Here is a 14,046-nt window from a genome sequence, read left to right as displayed (position 1 = left end):
AGTAATCTAATTGTTTCATTGGTTTGCCGTCGAGGATAATCTGTAACAGTCGGGTGTTTTTAACAGCATACTTGGATCCAATCAAGATTGCCTTGCATTTCTTGCGATTACTGATTAACCCGTTCTGATTCCACCAGGAGACAATATTAGCTAAGTCTTTGTTGACACGATTTTCCGCAACACTGATGTCTTTCGCGCTGGCGTGGATATTCGTGTCGTCAGCGTAAAAGTACCGCTTCGCTATCCGTGGAAATGTCAGTGATGCCTTTGATCATTACATGTTAAAAAGACGCACATAAATTGATAAACCATTTTTATTATTATTAAATATTATAAATTATAATTATCATGAAATTTAAAGTGGTGGTTGGAAATAGACGGACCATCCTGTTGTGGGTCAACTGGGCTGCCATGGGATTGCTGATTGGCTAACAACGAGGAAGCTATTGTTGTAAAATACTCGTTCAGCGAATTTACAATATCATGTTTGTCGATTAGCTCTTTATCGTCGACTATTATCTTATCGATCTCAATGCGGTTGCTCTTATTCTTGGAGGGCAAGACAAGACGTAGAGTATCCCAGAAGGCTTTGGGCTTGCCTCGGTTTTCTTCAGAAAGGAAAAAGTGAGTTGAATTTTTAACAAAGTATTTCGTGCACAACCGAACAAAATGGATTCAAATTTTCAGTTATAAAATGTGACTTTAGAAGCGGTGTCTAAACAGGCCCTCGGAAATTAGGATTTAGTAAAAACTGCGGCCTTTAATTTCCTCACGTTAAAAGAATCAAAAACAAGTAAATAAGACCAATAAAAAAGGACCCGCCATTAACACTTCCGTTAGGTTGTAACTTATTTATTTGTGGAAGGTGAGGAGGACAGCACAAAGATAAAGTGCTTTCCATTCGGAAAAATAAGTCGCCAAACTGCGAACAACTGAAGACAAATATTCAATGTAAGGTAAAAAAAGCGCGAAATGGTCTGGGGAATGTGTTCGCCCGCGTCCTCTGACCTTGGTCCCAGGACCCCAAAGTGCAGTGATGCTCGTCAACGGTTATCAGAAGGGGTGTTTCCAAGCTTTTATAATCTGACTGAATAGGAGGGTGATAGCCGATTGATTTCTTGTTTCACACGTAAGTATGTGACAAATCAACTTTCCAGCGATGTTAAAAAATGCTCAATGGTGCGTTCGGTCTGTTAGTTACCACCTCGAGTAAACATTTTCCCGTCCGGCCTGACCTAACTCAGTCATTAACTACATAGTATCATAGTTAACCAGATTGTCACAGAACTATCCACTCTATGGCATACATGAATTACTGTTTGTTATCTTTGCTGAGTCCTGTTGAAGCAGCGGACGGATGACCCAAAAATTGGAAAGAAATATAATTGGCCACTTTACTTTCTTAACATTGAAGATTAAGAAAGTTCCAGTGTTATTTCGAGAGGTTAACTTTAAATATACTTCATATGAGTAATAACTTTCGATCGTGTCGTTGTGAGGTTTTGGTGTCGGACAGGTCGTAAAGAAACCTTAAGAAACTTAGGACCATCTCTAGGAATGTTCAGAAACTACTCAGGAGATTTACGGACGCGTTCTCTACGCCAACGATAGCACTCTTGAGTCCATACATATGGTTTCGAGTATCCGAGACAACCCTCATCCCGAGTTACCCCGGCGAGCTAACTCAATTCAGCCGACCGTTTACAAGAGGTTGTGAACTTGTATCGGGTGGGCGAGACAACTCGGGAGGAGGGGGGGGGGCGAGTTGTCTCACCTCGGCAGGTAGGGTAATCCTGGAAGGCGGGACAACATTTTCTCATGTAACTACATTATTTCGCCCACCCGAGGCGAGACAACTCAAACGTAAAATGCGCGCGCACGCTATAACCAGAGCCCGTGCGTTTTACAGTTATTCTTTTCCTGGCACCCGCCACCTTGTCAAATTTATGATCTGACCTGGCCGAACGAGGGTTAGCAGATGTCGAATTTCATGTAAACGCTTCGTTAAGTTGTCTCGGGTACCGAAAACGAAATCAGTGCGGCCTCAGGATAAACATGTGTACTGTTAGGTCATTGTGAAAGGAAGAATGCTGGTCAATCACTGGTCGCCCTTGATTTGGGAGGTGCAAAACACATACCGTAGTAATTCGGTTATAAGACGCACCCCAAACTTGGGAACTTGGCTTGGCAACTTAGCCAAGCCAAGTTCCCAAATGGAAAGTTTTGTGAAAATACTCGGTTATAAGACGCACCAAAAGGTTGAGAGTTAACAAAAGGTGTGATGGATCTGAAAAAGTTTCACGGTTGCTCTGGCGGTGAAAGCAAATGACGAAAAACTCCCAGTTCGACAGCTGAATATCAAAACGCCACAGAGTTAATGACCAACAATTAGTGTTTTTTTTCACGTCTTTGTAACTGTAAGTTCTGCTACAATTGTGATCTTAAGATTTTGTTGCGCGAAAATACTCGGTTATAAGACGCACCCCAAGTTTTGAGCAGATTTTGATCAAACAAACATATTTTCTCGTAAGAAGTGGTGTGCCTTATAAGTGAATAAATACGGTATAATGAGAAAAGACGCGGAAATGAAAAGTGAGTAACGTTTGCAGAGGGGTAGGGAAAAGTTAGAATGGCCCTTCATTCTAAAGGTATGAATAATGGACAAGTGGTGTGAAAAGATGTTGGTTGGTAAGTTATGTAAACTTCATGCTATCCATGGGAAGACATAAGGTTAACCTCTTTACGAACATGTCGGAAAGAACCAATACGCTGAAATTCTTTCTTGTTTAATGACCTACGTCAATGAAGTTACAAAAATACCTATTTAACGATTGCTTTGGACATTACGCATTCTTACTGCATGACCTAATGAACGTACAATTCTAATTAGACAATAGGAATTTTGGAACTCTCTTAAAAAAAAAAAATTCATCAATAGATGGGAGAGAAAATCAACATATTCTTCAATAACACTTAGGTCGTCAGAATCTCAAACTTTCTGCTGAATCTCAACTGTGATTTAGATACTTGGCTTCAGCACAGAATCATTTTAAGCTTAGCATAATTTGGCAGAAACTTCCAGAGAAGCATTCATTTCATTGAACAAAAAAGGCTTACTAAGGAGAGGGGGGGGGGGGGGAGGGAGGGGGAATAAGGAAAGGCAAGCGAGGGAAAGCCGGATTGTAGCCCACTGGTCTAAATTCATTGACACCCTGCAGCCCTGCTATGCAAATTAAGTATTGATTAATATTGCTATGAACAAATTTGTAAAATTAAGTACAAGATATAAGGTTTAAAAAATTACTCCATAAATTTCTCCAAAATTTCATCAAGAGCAATTTTGAGTACAAGTCAGACTTGGTAAATATTCAGTATAAAATTTCAAGAAAAGTATCCGTTCTTACATTCTATCACCATTTGAGGCGTTCTACACATATTATCTAAAACCTAAAATAAAGTACCATACCATTTTTAGAAGGGTTTTGGTATTTTTATGGTGTTAGTGAACAAGAAACCTTTTTTCTGAATTTACGACACATATTATGAGGAATTATCCACGCAGCTCCTGAGCCTTAGAAGGGCACGAAACAAATTTGATCTTGTCATGCCATAATTCTTAGCTACCATAACTTTGCTGCTGCTGCTGCAAGGTCAAGAAAAAATCTGAACAAAACTTCGCACAGTAACTATTACAATCATTCATATTGCCTCAAAAAATTCGAAATTTCTCTGACATACAATTCCTATGTAAGGGTTTTTTTTTTAACTGGATATAGTTTGTGTGTAATCTGGTCAATATATAAAAATAATCAACTACAAAATGTAGCATGACCCTACAATATTTGAACTCTCTAAAATTCAATCTGGCTGTTTTTATCACAGCTCGATACTAGTGTATTTCCACTGACTTGTAATGTTGAAGGTCAAGTGGGCACAGAAATGATTGTAATTGTCACGAAATTGGTAAAGGTAAAGAATCCGATCCTACCAACGTGTCGGCCTACGTGTCAGCCGACAGTCAACCAACACAACACTCAAATGACTTCTTATTAAGACTGACATAATTATCCTTCTTTAAAACGATGCTGTCTGGTTAAACCTGATAAAAAAAATAACTTAATAGTCACCTTGTCAAAAATTAACCACTAACAAAACTTACTAACTTAATCTTCTAGTGTTCATAGATGAACTGAGACTACTCCTTAAATCATTAATATAATGTACTGGAAAACAATAAAATGCAACTTGTGTATTTGCATTCGATAAATTATTGTAATCTGAATGAAAATACCTTGTTCCCTAGGGGGGTATCATTAAGTGAGTTTAAATAAGAAGTTGACCGCTGCGTGTATTTGTTCAAAATGCAACTGACCTGAGTTTTTGCTGAGGATTTTTAAAACAGTTATGGCAGTACAATTTAGAGCTCAATCATTTTGGTAGCTTGATGAGTTGCAATAGTTTCAGTATCCGAGCAACATTGCAACCCAACAACAACAGTCACCTGATAACAAGCTGGGATTGAGGTTAGGTAAGGGGAGGGCTGGGTGCAATGTTGCTCAGACACTGACATAGATACTCTGTTAAAACACTTTACTTTTTACAGCAGTGTAAGGCTACATTCGATTAGTTTGTATATACTGACACAGATGCAATACGTTTATATGATTTTTGTTTTTCTTAGGGTTGGGTAAAATTAAGGTTGAAACGAAAGTACATTTACTAAATAAGATATTTGAAAAACACTTCTTTGATGAGTATGTCACCACATCATACTAAAAGTACTCTAGACTAACTTTCCCACTAAGGGTTCAGATAACTGGAAAAATTTTCAATCTTTTTCTGCTAATAAATAACCATCAGGTGTCATAATCTTTTGATTTCCTGCATGTCAACAGAGTTGCATATGTGGGAATAAACTAAGGCTAATTTGCATAAAAACAAATCAGTTTGGATGTTGTTAAGTTACCAAATCATAACATATGATAAAAAAGGCTGTTCTGTTTTCTCTTCTTACACAAACACGATTAACTAAATTTTAAAGATCTACTGTCAAATGGGTAATATCAAAATAACACTTTTGCAACAGTCGGTTGCTTGGCAAATGGTGAACTTCCCACTGGGTTGCAGAAAAAGAAAAATCATGTTCCATTTAGCCAGATACATATCAAACCACAAATTTCACTTAGGGTTTAGGACCATTTGAAAATATGGGGAATTCAGTTTTTTTCTGCTAAGGAGAAGTGATTTTCCTCCATTGAAATGTTCACTTACTGCATTCTACAAACCAAAAGATTAGGTTATGTGATACACTGTCGCAAAAAGCCTTTTTATACAACCTCAGGAGAACATTATTTTTATGAAATAACATGTTGTGGCTCTTGAGGTTCAAAATAGTTCAGAGAGAAGAGCTTGAACAATTAGATTGTTTAGGTTGTTTGTTGTTATACTGAGAAAAAAATCTAACACCCACAAAAAGAAACCCTGAAAAACACTGAGGAGGATCAGCTTATTCAAGATAGTGATCTTCACTGATTGACTAATTGTTAATTTTGAAATTAGTTTTTCTCTCTAGGTCTATTTCATTTCAATATTGTATGTGCTCATCTAAAAAAAATTACACATCATCTTTGCAAATAAAAACCAATTGATCCTTTGTAGCAGCACTATTAATCTATGACTTCTTTCAATAATTTATTAAGTAAATAATATATATATAACATTTAATAAAAGCATTCTTAACAATAACTTAAAGTTATGGAAAAGCTCCTCTCACCTGGTATGAAAAACTCACATTTGTGCATTTGCATATTATGAAAAAGAATTAAAAAAATTGAAGTGGTGATGCATCAACTAACTTTTCTCCTCTTTTTCTTCCTCTTCAGCATCTGGGAACTCATCAGAATCAAGTCTTGGCTTTTTGGCAGTGTTTTCATCTTCATTGTCTACCTCAATTTCTGACTTTATTTTAGCCAGTGAAAATGTATGGAAGCAAGGGGACCCACTCTCTGTAAGTTCAGGATCTCTATTGAATGCTGGTGGGGGAGAGGAATTTTCCTGTGACACTGAATTGCTAGGTGAATCCTCACCAGGTGCTGAAGTAAACAAATCAAAATCCAGTGATTTTGCATCAATTGATTTTCTTTTTCCTCCTTCGGAGCTGGTAGGTGAACAAGATCCAAGATCTCGCAAAAGTTTACTTGGCTCCAGTGAATCCCTTTGCCTTGCTCTCCGCTCACTCATCATCATCAGTCTTCGGCTTGCTGTGAACATATTGAGGTTTTCTTCCAATGCAGGCTTCTCCTGTCGCCTACCAGAAGGGTCCCCAAGTAACAAAAGTTCACCTCGCGATGGAGGTCGATCAAGAGCTTCTCCTTCCACCGGCTCAAGAACGTTTAGTGAACTTGTAAGAGGCCCAGGAGGAATATCAAGGTCTTGACCATACAAGCTGACTTCAGAGCTTCGTCTGGAGCTCAGACCTGATTCCCTTTCTTCTCCTCCATATGAAGTAGTATTCTCTAGGGAGAACCTTTCACTACTCACTGGTGCAAGGACAGGGGAGTGACCATTAGGGGTAACATTCTCATTATCATTTGCAGTTGAAATCTTTTTCTTAAGACTACCATCAACTGGAAGACTTGCATCTTCAGGTGGACTGGGGTTTTCAACATCAATAACATCTGAATTTTTACCCTTCTCTGATGGATCTCTATCATCTGTGAGACTTGTTATTGTACAAGAAGATGGTACAGGGCTAGTTCTGAGATGTGCCCTTTTAGGTTTGGAGGAGGATGGCCCTGTGGATGACTCCAGCTTGTTTGTTAAATCCTCTACATAGGTGTCACTTCTTCGAAGTGCCCTTCTGAGTTGTTGAACCTCACGCTCATATTGACCCACCTTTGTCTGAAGACCAGCCATTGTGTAATGACTATACCTTAAGTGGAAAGAACAACAAACATACATTACTAAAGAACTTCCTATCAAGCATACATGGTATACTTGATCTCCTTCCTCTACTTGTTTGTTTTTATTGTCATTTCTCCAATTCTCAGAGACATGTGACCAGCCACAACCAGGGCCCTTTCTAAAGGGAGGAAGAAAGAGGACCTGGAAACAAGGTTGGTTAAAGGTCAGTTCATCATTCTGTTGAATGGGGTCACCTAGGTATCATATTTTGGACCTTGCTTGCTCCAAAAGTTTAGCGGCTCTATTGAGCATTAAACTATTATCTAAACCTATTAAGAGATGCTACAAGGAAATCATTTTGAGAAGTCTATCAATTGTAATGTTACAGCAAGAACTGAAAAAATTATATTTTCTGATCTACAGGGCTTAATTCCCTGATTCAAACAGCAACATGCTTCTCCCTCACAGAAATTATTTTCCTCTAAGTTTTCGTGGTATGTTGATCACTCCTTTTATGATATTTCTGCAAGAAAGAGCTGTTTTTTTTTTTACACACTATCCTGAAATGATTGAGGTGTTTATTGTCTTTTGTAGTATTTCGAAACAAACTTGAGCGACACCGGGAAACACCAAATCAAAAATTGGTTCAAGATTGGAATTCTATTGTACCATCACTCACTCACTTTGATGATATATGTGACTTCCCCTCCTATAGGAGGCAGTAGCCACAAAATTAAATCTTCTTATCTATTATGCATAATTTGCTGATTTAAATGGTAAAATGCTCTTTCTTCAAGGAAAAAATATTCCATTTTGCAGGGACTTTGTTTTTCAGCATGTGTCAAATGATTGTGTTAAGTTTTTTATCTTGTGTCATGGCAAGAACTGAAAAATTATATCTTTCACTGTATAGGACACAAGTTGTTGATTCAAATGGTAACCACTGAGAAAACAATATCTTGGGTTTTCTTAGGCACAAAATAAATTTGTGTCCAATGCATTTCTCTTTCTTTAGTGCATGCTGCAACCAAACATCTTTAACTACAAAGGTACTCTATAATGAACAATAAGTGATACCAGGTCAATGTTGGGTGAAGTTTGGCTTCTACTGTTTCTTACCATCACTCATTTCGATAACATTGGTGGCTTCACCTCCTATGAGGAGCCAGTAGCCACAAAAATTATTTGCCAAAGTGGAGGTCAATAGTGGTGGATATTTGCCAAGCTGCCAAGCAGTGAGGCAAATACCCACCAGTTAAACTGACACTGAGGTAAATAATTGTCGTAGTATTTATCCCACAAAAACTAAAATTTAATGTTATTTCTGTCAGTATACCGAAGAATGGTTGGGAATTAAATTGTTAAAGTGCAATTTTGTCTCTTCACATATGCTAGGATGTGAATAGCAATCCTTTCAATAAGATTTGAAGTAGGTTTTTGACTCTATAAAGTACCCACTGGTGAATAATATGAAAAGCAATTTTCCTCTTGTTAGGCCATTAGTTCCATTCAGAACAAACTGGCTTCAAATGGAGTGTTGAAATGGCATTAAACTTTGGAAAATGATCATTTAATACAAGTCTCCCTTGTAACAGTTGTTCAACTGATCTTTGCTTCTAATCAAAATCTTCCATTTGCTACCATGCAAATCTACTGCCTGAGTTTCACTTAGAGGTCCTCTGAAAGGACATATGGTTTGGACATATGTCCAAAGCTTTTGATAGCATTCGACATGACTTGATGTTGCGAAAACTTCGCAACGTTGGTTTATCGGAAATAGCTTGTACCTGGTTCGAGAGTTATTTGACACAACGTCAACAAGTTGTAAAGATTCAGGATACCTTGTCCAGCCCTCTACCCTTAACAGTCGGAGTACCGCAAGGATCCATCCTGGGCCCAATATTGTTTACATTATATGTAAACGATCTCTTTCGAGTTCCAAAACACTGCAAACCCCTGGGCTATGTGGATGACACAAAAATTTTCCTCGGGTTCCCCTCAAACAAACTTCAAGACGTTATCTCTGCTGTAAACGAAGATCTAGAAGAAATATTGAGTTGGTGTTGTAGAAATTCGCTGCTCATAAACCCTGATAAAACAAAACTTCTCTATGTGGGCGTCCCCCAACTAATGAGAACTTTACCTGCCACTCTTCCAAGTGCCACAAGATTGGGAACTGAAATCAAGCCTGTGACCGTAGTTAAGGACCTGGGAGTGCACATTGATTGCCATCTCAACTTTAATGAGCACATCACAAAAACGGTATCTGACTGTATGTTTAAATTAACGAGAGTCAATAGGATAAAACATTTACTGGATCGAAGCACTCTGATATACCTCATAAACGCTTTCGTCTTTTGCAAACTTTTTTATTGTTCGACAGTTTGGAGCAACACAAGTAATAAGAATATCAAAAAACTTCAGTTAGTCCAGAACTACGCTTGCAGGATCGTGACTGGCTTGAAAAAGTACGATCACATCACAGAGGCACTGAAGTCTCTTAAATGGCTTAACGTAAAGAAAAAACTACTTTTTAATGACTTAGTCATGGTTTATAAATGCATCAACAACTTGACTCCTAACTATCTCTGTGAACGATTTAAACAACGTTCCGAAATTCACCAAAGAGATACCAGACAGAAGAGCGAGCTTACGTTGCCCAAGTGCAGGATCGCGGCTGGGCAAAGGGCTTTTGCCTTCCGTGGGGCTAAAAGTTATAATTTTTTACCCAAATTTATCAGAGACACAGATAGCCTAAGTGGTTTTAAAAAGAAAATTTTTAAGAATATTCTTAATTCGTAACATGTGACTTTAGTATTGAAATATAAGCTAATTTTTTTTTTTTTTTTTTAATATCATGTTATCTTATTATGACGTTTTTACGACTTAATATCTTATATTCATGTATGGCGGAAGAGCCCCCAGGGGGGAGCTATGCAATAAAGTATGTATGTAAAGTATGTATGTATGGTTACTGGTTACCAACATTTGATTCCAAATGTTCTTGGAAACTCAAAATCGTTTTTTGCTGGAAATGTCATATACAATAAGATAATACGACAAGATTGATAATCTTTCTCAAAACTTGTTTATAAAGGTTAAAGTTGACTGAGAGAACTCAGTCAACAAAAATAATACCAGATAATATCCTGTGAGTATCAATTTTCTGTATGCACATGTGTTCTCAAATTCAAATGCTTCAATCTAAACCTTTCCTTTCCTGGCTAAGCCAGATTCTATTGTTTTCCATTTGTACATCCTTTTTGACTCACAGCTGCTTAAAGTATTTGCATTGTTATGCCATAATCTTTATTAACAGAGTTTTCTTCCTCTTACAAACCTCCCAGTCTCCTGCCTCAAACTCAGAGCTCATTTATTGTGATCCAAGTATTCTTGTTTTTCTTTTTGAACGGGTGGAATTAAAGATTTCATGAGTTTTATTCATCAGAAGATAGTTTCCAGAAGTGTGCCATAATGCATTCTGCTAATAATGTTTACATAAGATAATTGAGTTAAATCAATCAGCCAATGAATTCTAACTGTTCCCACAATTCGTGTTTCACATCAGATCCTTTGAAGCCAATTGCTTCATAAAAAGTCAGTTATTTACATAACAACATGGCACCCTCTGCTTTTCCCATCAAATGCACTTTTTTTCAAAATAAAGCTTAAACTCTATATGTTCAATGGCTGTTTTCCTTTATTTCTTTGTAGTTAAGCCTTGGTTAAGTCTTTTCATGCAAATTTTAACATCTTAGAAAAAAAAAATTCAAATTTGTTTTATGAGTGCTCATGAAAGGTACGCTCTTTCAATTTGTGAACTTATTATTGTCCTAAGAGCATGTTTGTTAGCATGGAGGAAAACCTTAACAAACTTTATTTCCTTCAATAAGCACTCATGCTCTAATTAACAATTATTCCATGAGCGCGCGTTGGATATGAGATGATAGATAGCCAATGAGGCACGTAGCGCCTCGTTGGCTATAATCATCTCATATCCAACAAGCGCAAGTGGAATAATTGTTTTATTAAAAAAATGCCCCCAACATATTAGACAAATCTTCTCTACTTTATTTTGTAAGAAGAAACTGGATGTTACAATGTACAGATATTAGATTATGGTATATTGGCTCATATACCATAATGGCTAAGCCAATAAAAAGTCTTGAATTGCATTATCCAATGATCCAGATTTTAATAATGAGTATTAGTGCCCACGCTCTAATAAACACCCTCCCCAAATAAGCTCCCAACGCCTCCCCCTCCCAGGCCAAGATATTGAACAAGCACCCCTCCCTCTCCTTTATATACTTTATTTCCTTCAATAAGCACTCATGCTCTAATGAGTATTATTAAAAACTTGATCACTGGATAATGCAATTCAAGAATTTTTATTGGCTTAGCCATTATGGTATATCAGCCAATATACCATAATCTACAAATATGGTAAGCGGACATATCAGCTTAAAATTAAACGGGAGCTAAAAATTTAATAAAATTTAATAATTTAATTTAATGTTTTTAATAAAACAATTATTCCACTTGCGCTTGTTGGATATGAGATGATTATAGCCAACTCGGCGCGTTGGCTATCTATCATCTCATATCCAACGTGCGCTAGTGGAATAATTGTTAATTAGTGCCCATGCTCTAATAAACACCCTCCCCCAAATAAGCTCCCAACCCCTCCCACTCCCGGGCCAATATATTGAACAAGCACCCCTCCCTCTCCTTTCTCAATACGAGCATCCTTGATCAGCTGCTATGGAGTAGTTTATTTGGGTACGATGAATATATGAAGTTCGCATATTCATGAAGTAGTTTATTTCTTGCAATTTTTCTCTCTGGGGCAGGATTTAAGTCCTTGAATCTGATAACCTAACACTTCTTGAAGTATATGGAATTAGAAGCAAATATGTTACTTGGTGCAAAAGGACAATTTCTCTAATGTTATTATTCTTACTTTATGTCAAGTTTTTGACATAAAAAAGAACACCTGTTCTGTCTGCTGACCACAAAAGCTGTTTAAGGAATTTGGTTTGTTTATTAAGGTGCAGATAATGTGAAGCACTTTTCTTTGATCACAGAGGGAAAAATGAAATATATTGCCAGCATTTACCATCTGTTAGATTTTCCCTATTTTTTGGGTTCCCTGTTCTTGGTATTGTACACAAGGTCTTCTTTCAGATTAAAAACAGTTCTTACTGCCATCTTGATCCGGTTTACTGTGTTTCTGGCCTTTTATTCCGAATACACCACACCATCCAGTTCATAATTACACATAATCAGTTGTGCCCATGGAGATGTATTTCAAAACAAATTTTGGTCAAAAATGTTTTCAAACTTGCTTATTTTGTTCTAATTTATGCAGACAAATTAATTATCATAATTCATAAAAAAATTAAATTCACATCAACTTAGTTTTGATATTAAATTTCAACCCAAAATTGGATTTCCCTGCGATTCAGATATTTTATCAAACTAACTTCAGATCACATGAAAAAAAAACATTCTCAACTTTCAAATGATTAAGATAGAATTCTAACATTTAGTAAGCCTAGAACTACCAGAAGTGATCAACATGTAACTTCTCCCTATAAGACACACACTGTCCAGCAAACAGCTACCGACAGTACTTAAACTTATTAGGTAGAAGTTGTTACATCAATCTTACACCAAATTCTTGTGGCTAAATTACAAGGAAATGTGTAGCAGCCAGAGGGGAGAATTTACAATTTGATATTGGGAGTTAAAGCTTAAAAAAATAAAAAAAGTACAAAAAGCCAGAGGGGAGAATTTAACAATCGCATCTTGGGAGTTGAAGCATTAAATTAAAAACACAAAAAGTGGAAAACAAAGTTAATTTAATTAAAAGTTAATTTTGGTCTGTTTAATTTACTCATTTAGTACTTACCTCTGTGGAGACTTTGAAAATTTGGGTTCTTCTCTGAGACGTGAATTTTCCCTCACTAGATTCCTGTTTTCTTCTTGCAATTTCTTGTTATCCTGAGGTATGAAAAGTTGCAATTTCATGTTTAGTCATTTTTTCATGATCCACTCAACTTTGGTACATTAACCATTAATGATTATATATCATATTTACAAAATGTTTAAGGTGGTTTTGAAGAGAAGGTGATTAATTCTTAATTGATACTTTCTCTTCAAAATCATCCTTGAAATAAATAAAATAAATTTATCAGACCCCTTCATGTTTCTAGGACTGATTTTTAAAAATGTTGTTTTAACCCTTTAAACCACCCTTCATGACCAAGACACAATTTCTCTTTACAACATCAATACACAACCAAGCAGATAACTGATGAGAATAAAGGATCAATCATAAAAATATAGATTAAGCCAAAAGGAGACAGAGTCCTATGTTCAAAACTTGATTGAACAATAATCACAAGACCCTCAGAAGAAAATCTGGTGACCTCAACAACAACAACAACAACAACAACGACAACAAAGGGTTCACCATACATATAGTCAACAGTTTTGATGAAAATGTCGTTATTTGTGATTTTGATGATCCAATGAAATGTTGCCAAAATCATCACTTTCACCAAATACTTAACAATTATTGGACAAGGTTGAGCACAATAGCAATAATTATCAAGGCCCCAATTTGTGTATCTGCCTCAGTCTTTGGCTTTAACAGATAATGGAAACTTTCCAAAGCCCAAGGCTGAAGCGGATAACACAGACTGAGGTCTTGGGTAAAAGTGAAGAACAGTTTCCAAAAGATACTGTCAACTGTCAGCCGACAGTTGGCCAACAGCTGGCCAACAGATGGCTGACAGTTGACCGACAGTTTTCCTCATGTTGCAGGCCAAAGTTTTGGCCGACTGTTGGTGGGTCGTAAACTGAAATGATCATAAACATTTCCCTTTCTATTGCCTCTAAAACTACATGAAAAGGGGAAAAGTCATTTCAAAAGGATACCTTGCACTTTGCTTACTTGCTACCCCAAAATGTAGAAAAGAAGTTTTTTTGTGTACAGACAAGGATATTAGAAATAGGTACCAAATTTACCACTAAATTTTGGTATGTAAAGTCTGAAGATAGGTTAAACAAGCTTATTTTACATTTGAAACAGAATCAAGTAGATAGGTATGAATGGTGCAATTGGCAGATTTCTAT

The 14,046-nt window shown here is 36.7% G+C and overlaps 1 protein-coding gene across 1 annotated transcript in view; it reads right to left on the bottom strand.

The window, feature by feature from the left end:
- Positions 1–2,765: 2,765 nt before the first annotated feature.
- The window catches only part of LOC111322353 (uncharacterized), a 19,399-nt gene continuing 8,118 nt past the window's right edge, over positions 2,766–14,046 (bottom strand). The window contains exons 5-6 of the mRNA XM_022925437.2: positions 12,818–12,909; positions 2,766–6,931 (exon numbers count right to left, since the gene is read on the bottom strand). Coding sequence (XP_022781172.2) covers positions 5,851–6,931; positions 12,818–12,909 — 1,173 coding nt within the window. The 3' untranslated portion in view covers positions 2,766–5,850. The remainder of the gene's footprint in view (positions 6,932–12,817; positions 12,910–14,046) is intronic.

Source organism: Stylophora pistillata, chromosome 9 (genome assembly GCF_964205215.1).
Source record: "Stylophora pistillata chromosome 9, jaStyPist1.2, whole genome shotgun sequence".
In the NCBI taxonomy this organism is placed as follows: domain Eukaryota; kingdom Metazoa; phylum Cnidaria; class Anthozoa; order Scleractinia; family Pocilloporidae; genus Stylophora; species Stylophora pistillata.
Note: the sequence above shows the minus strand (reverse complement) of the source record. Positions and strands in the feature narration are given on the sequence as shown.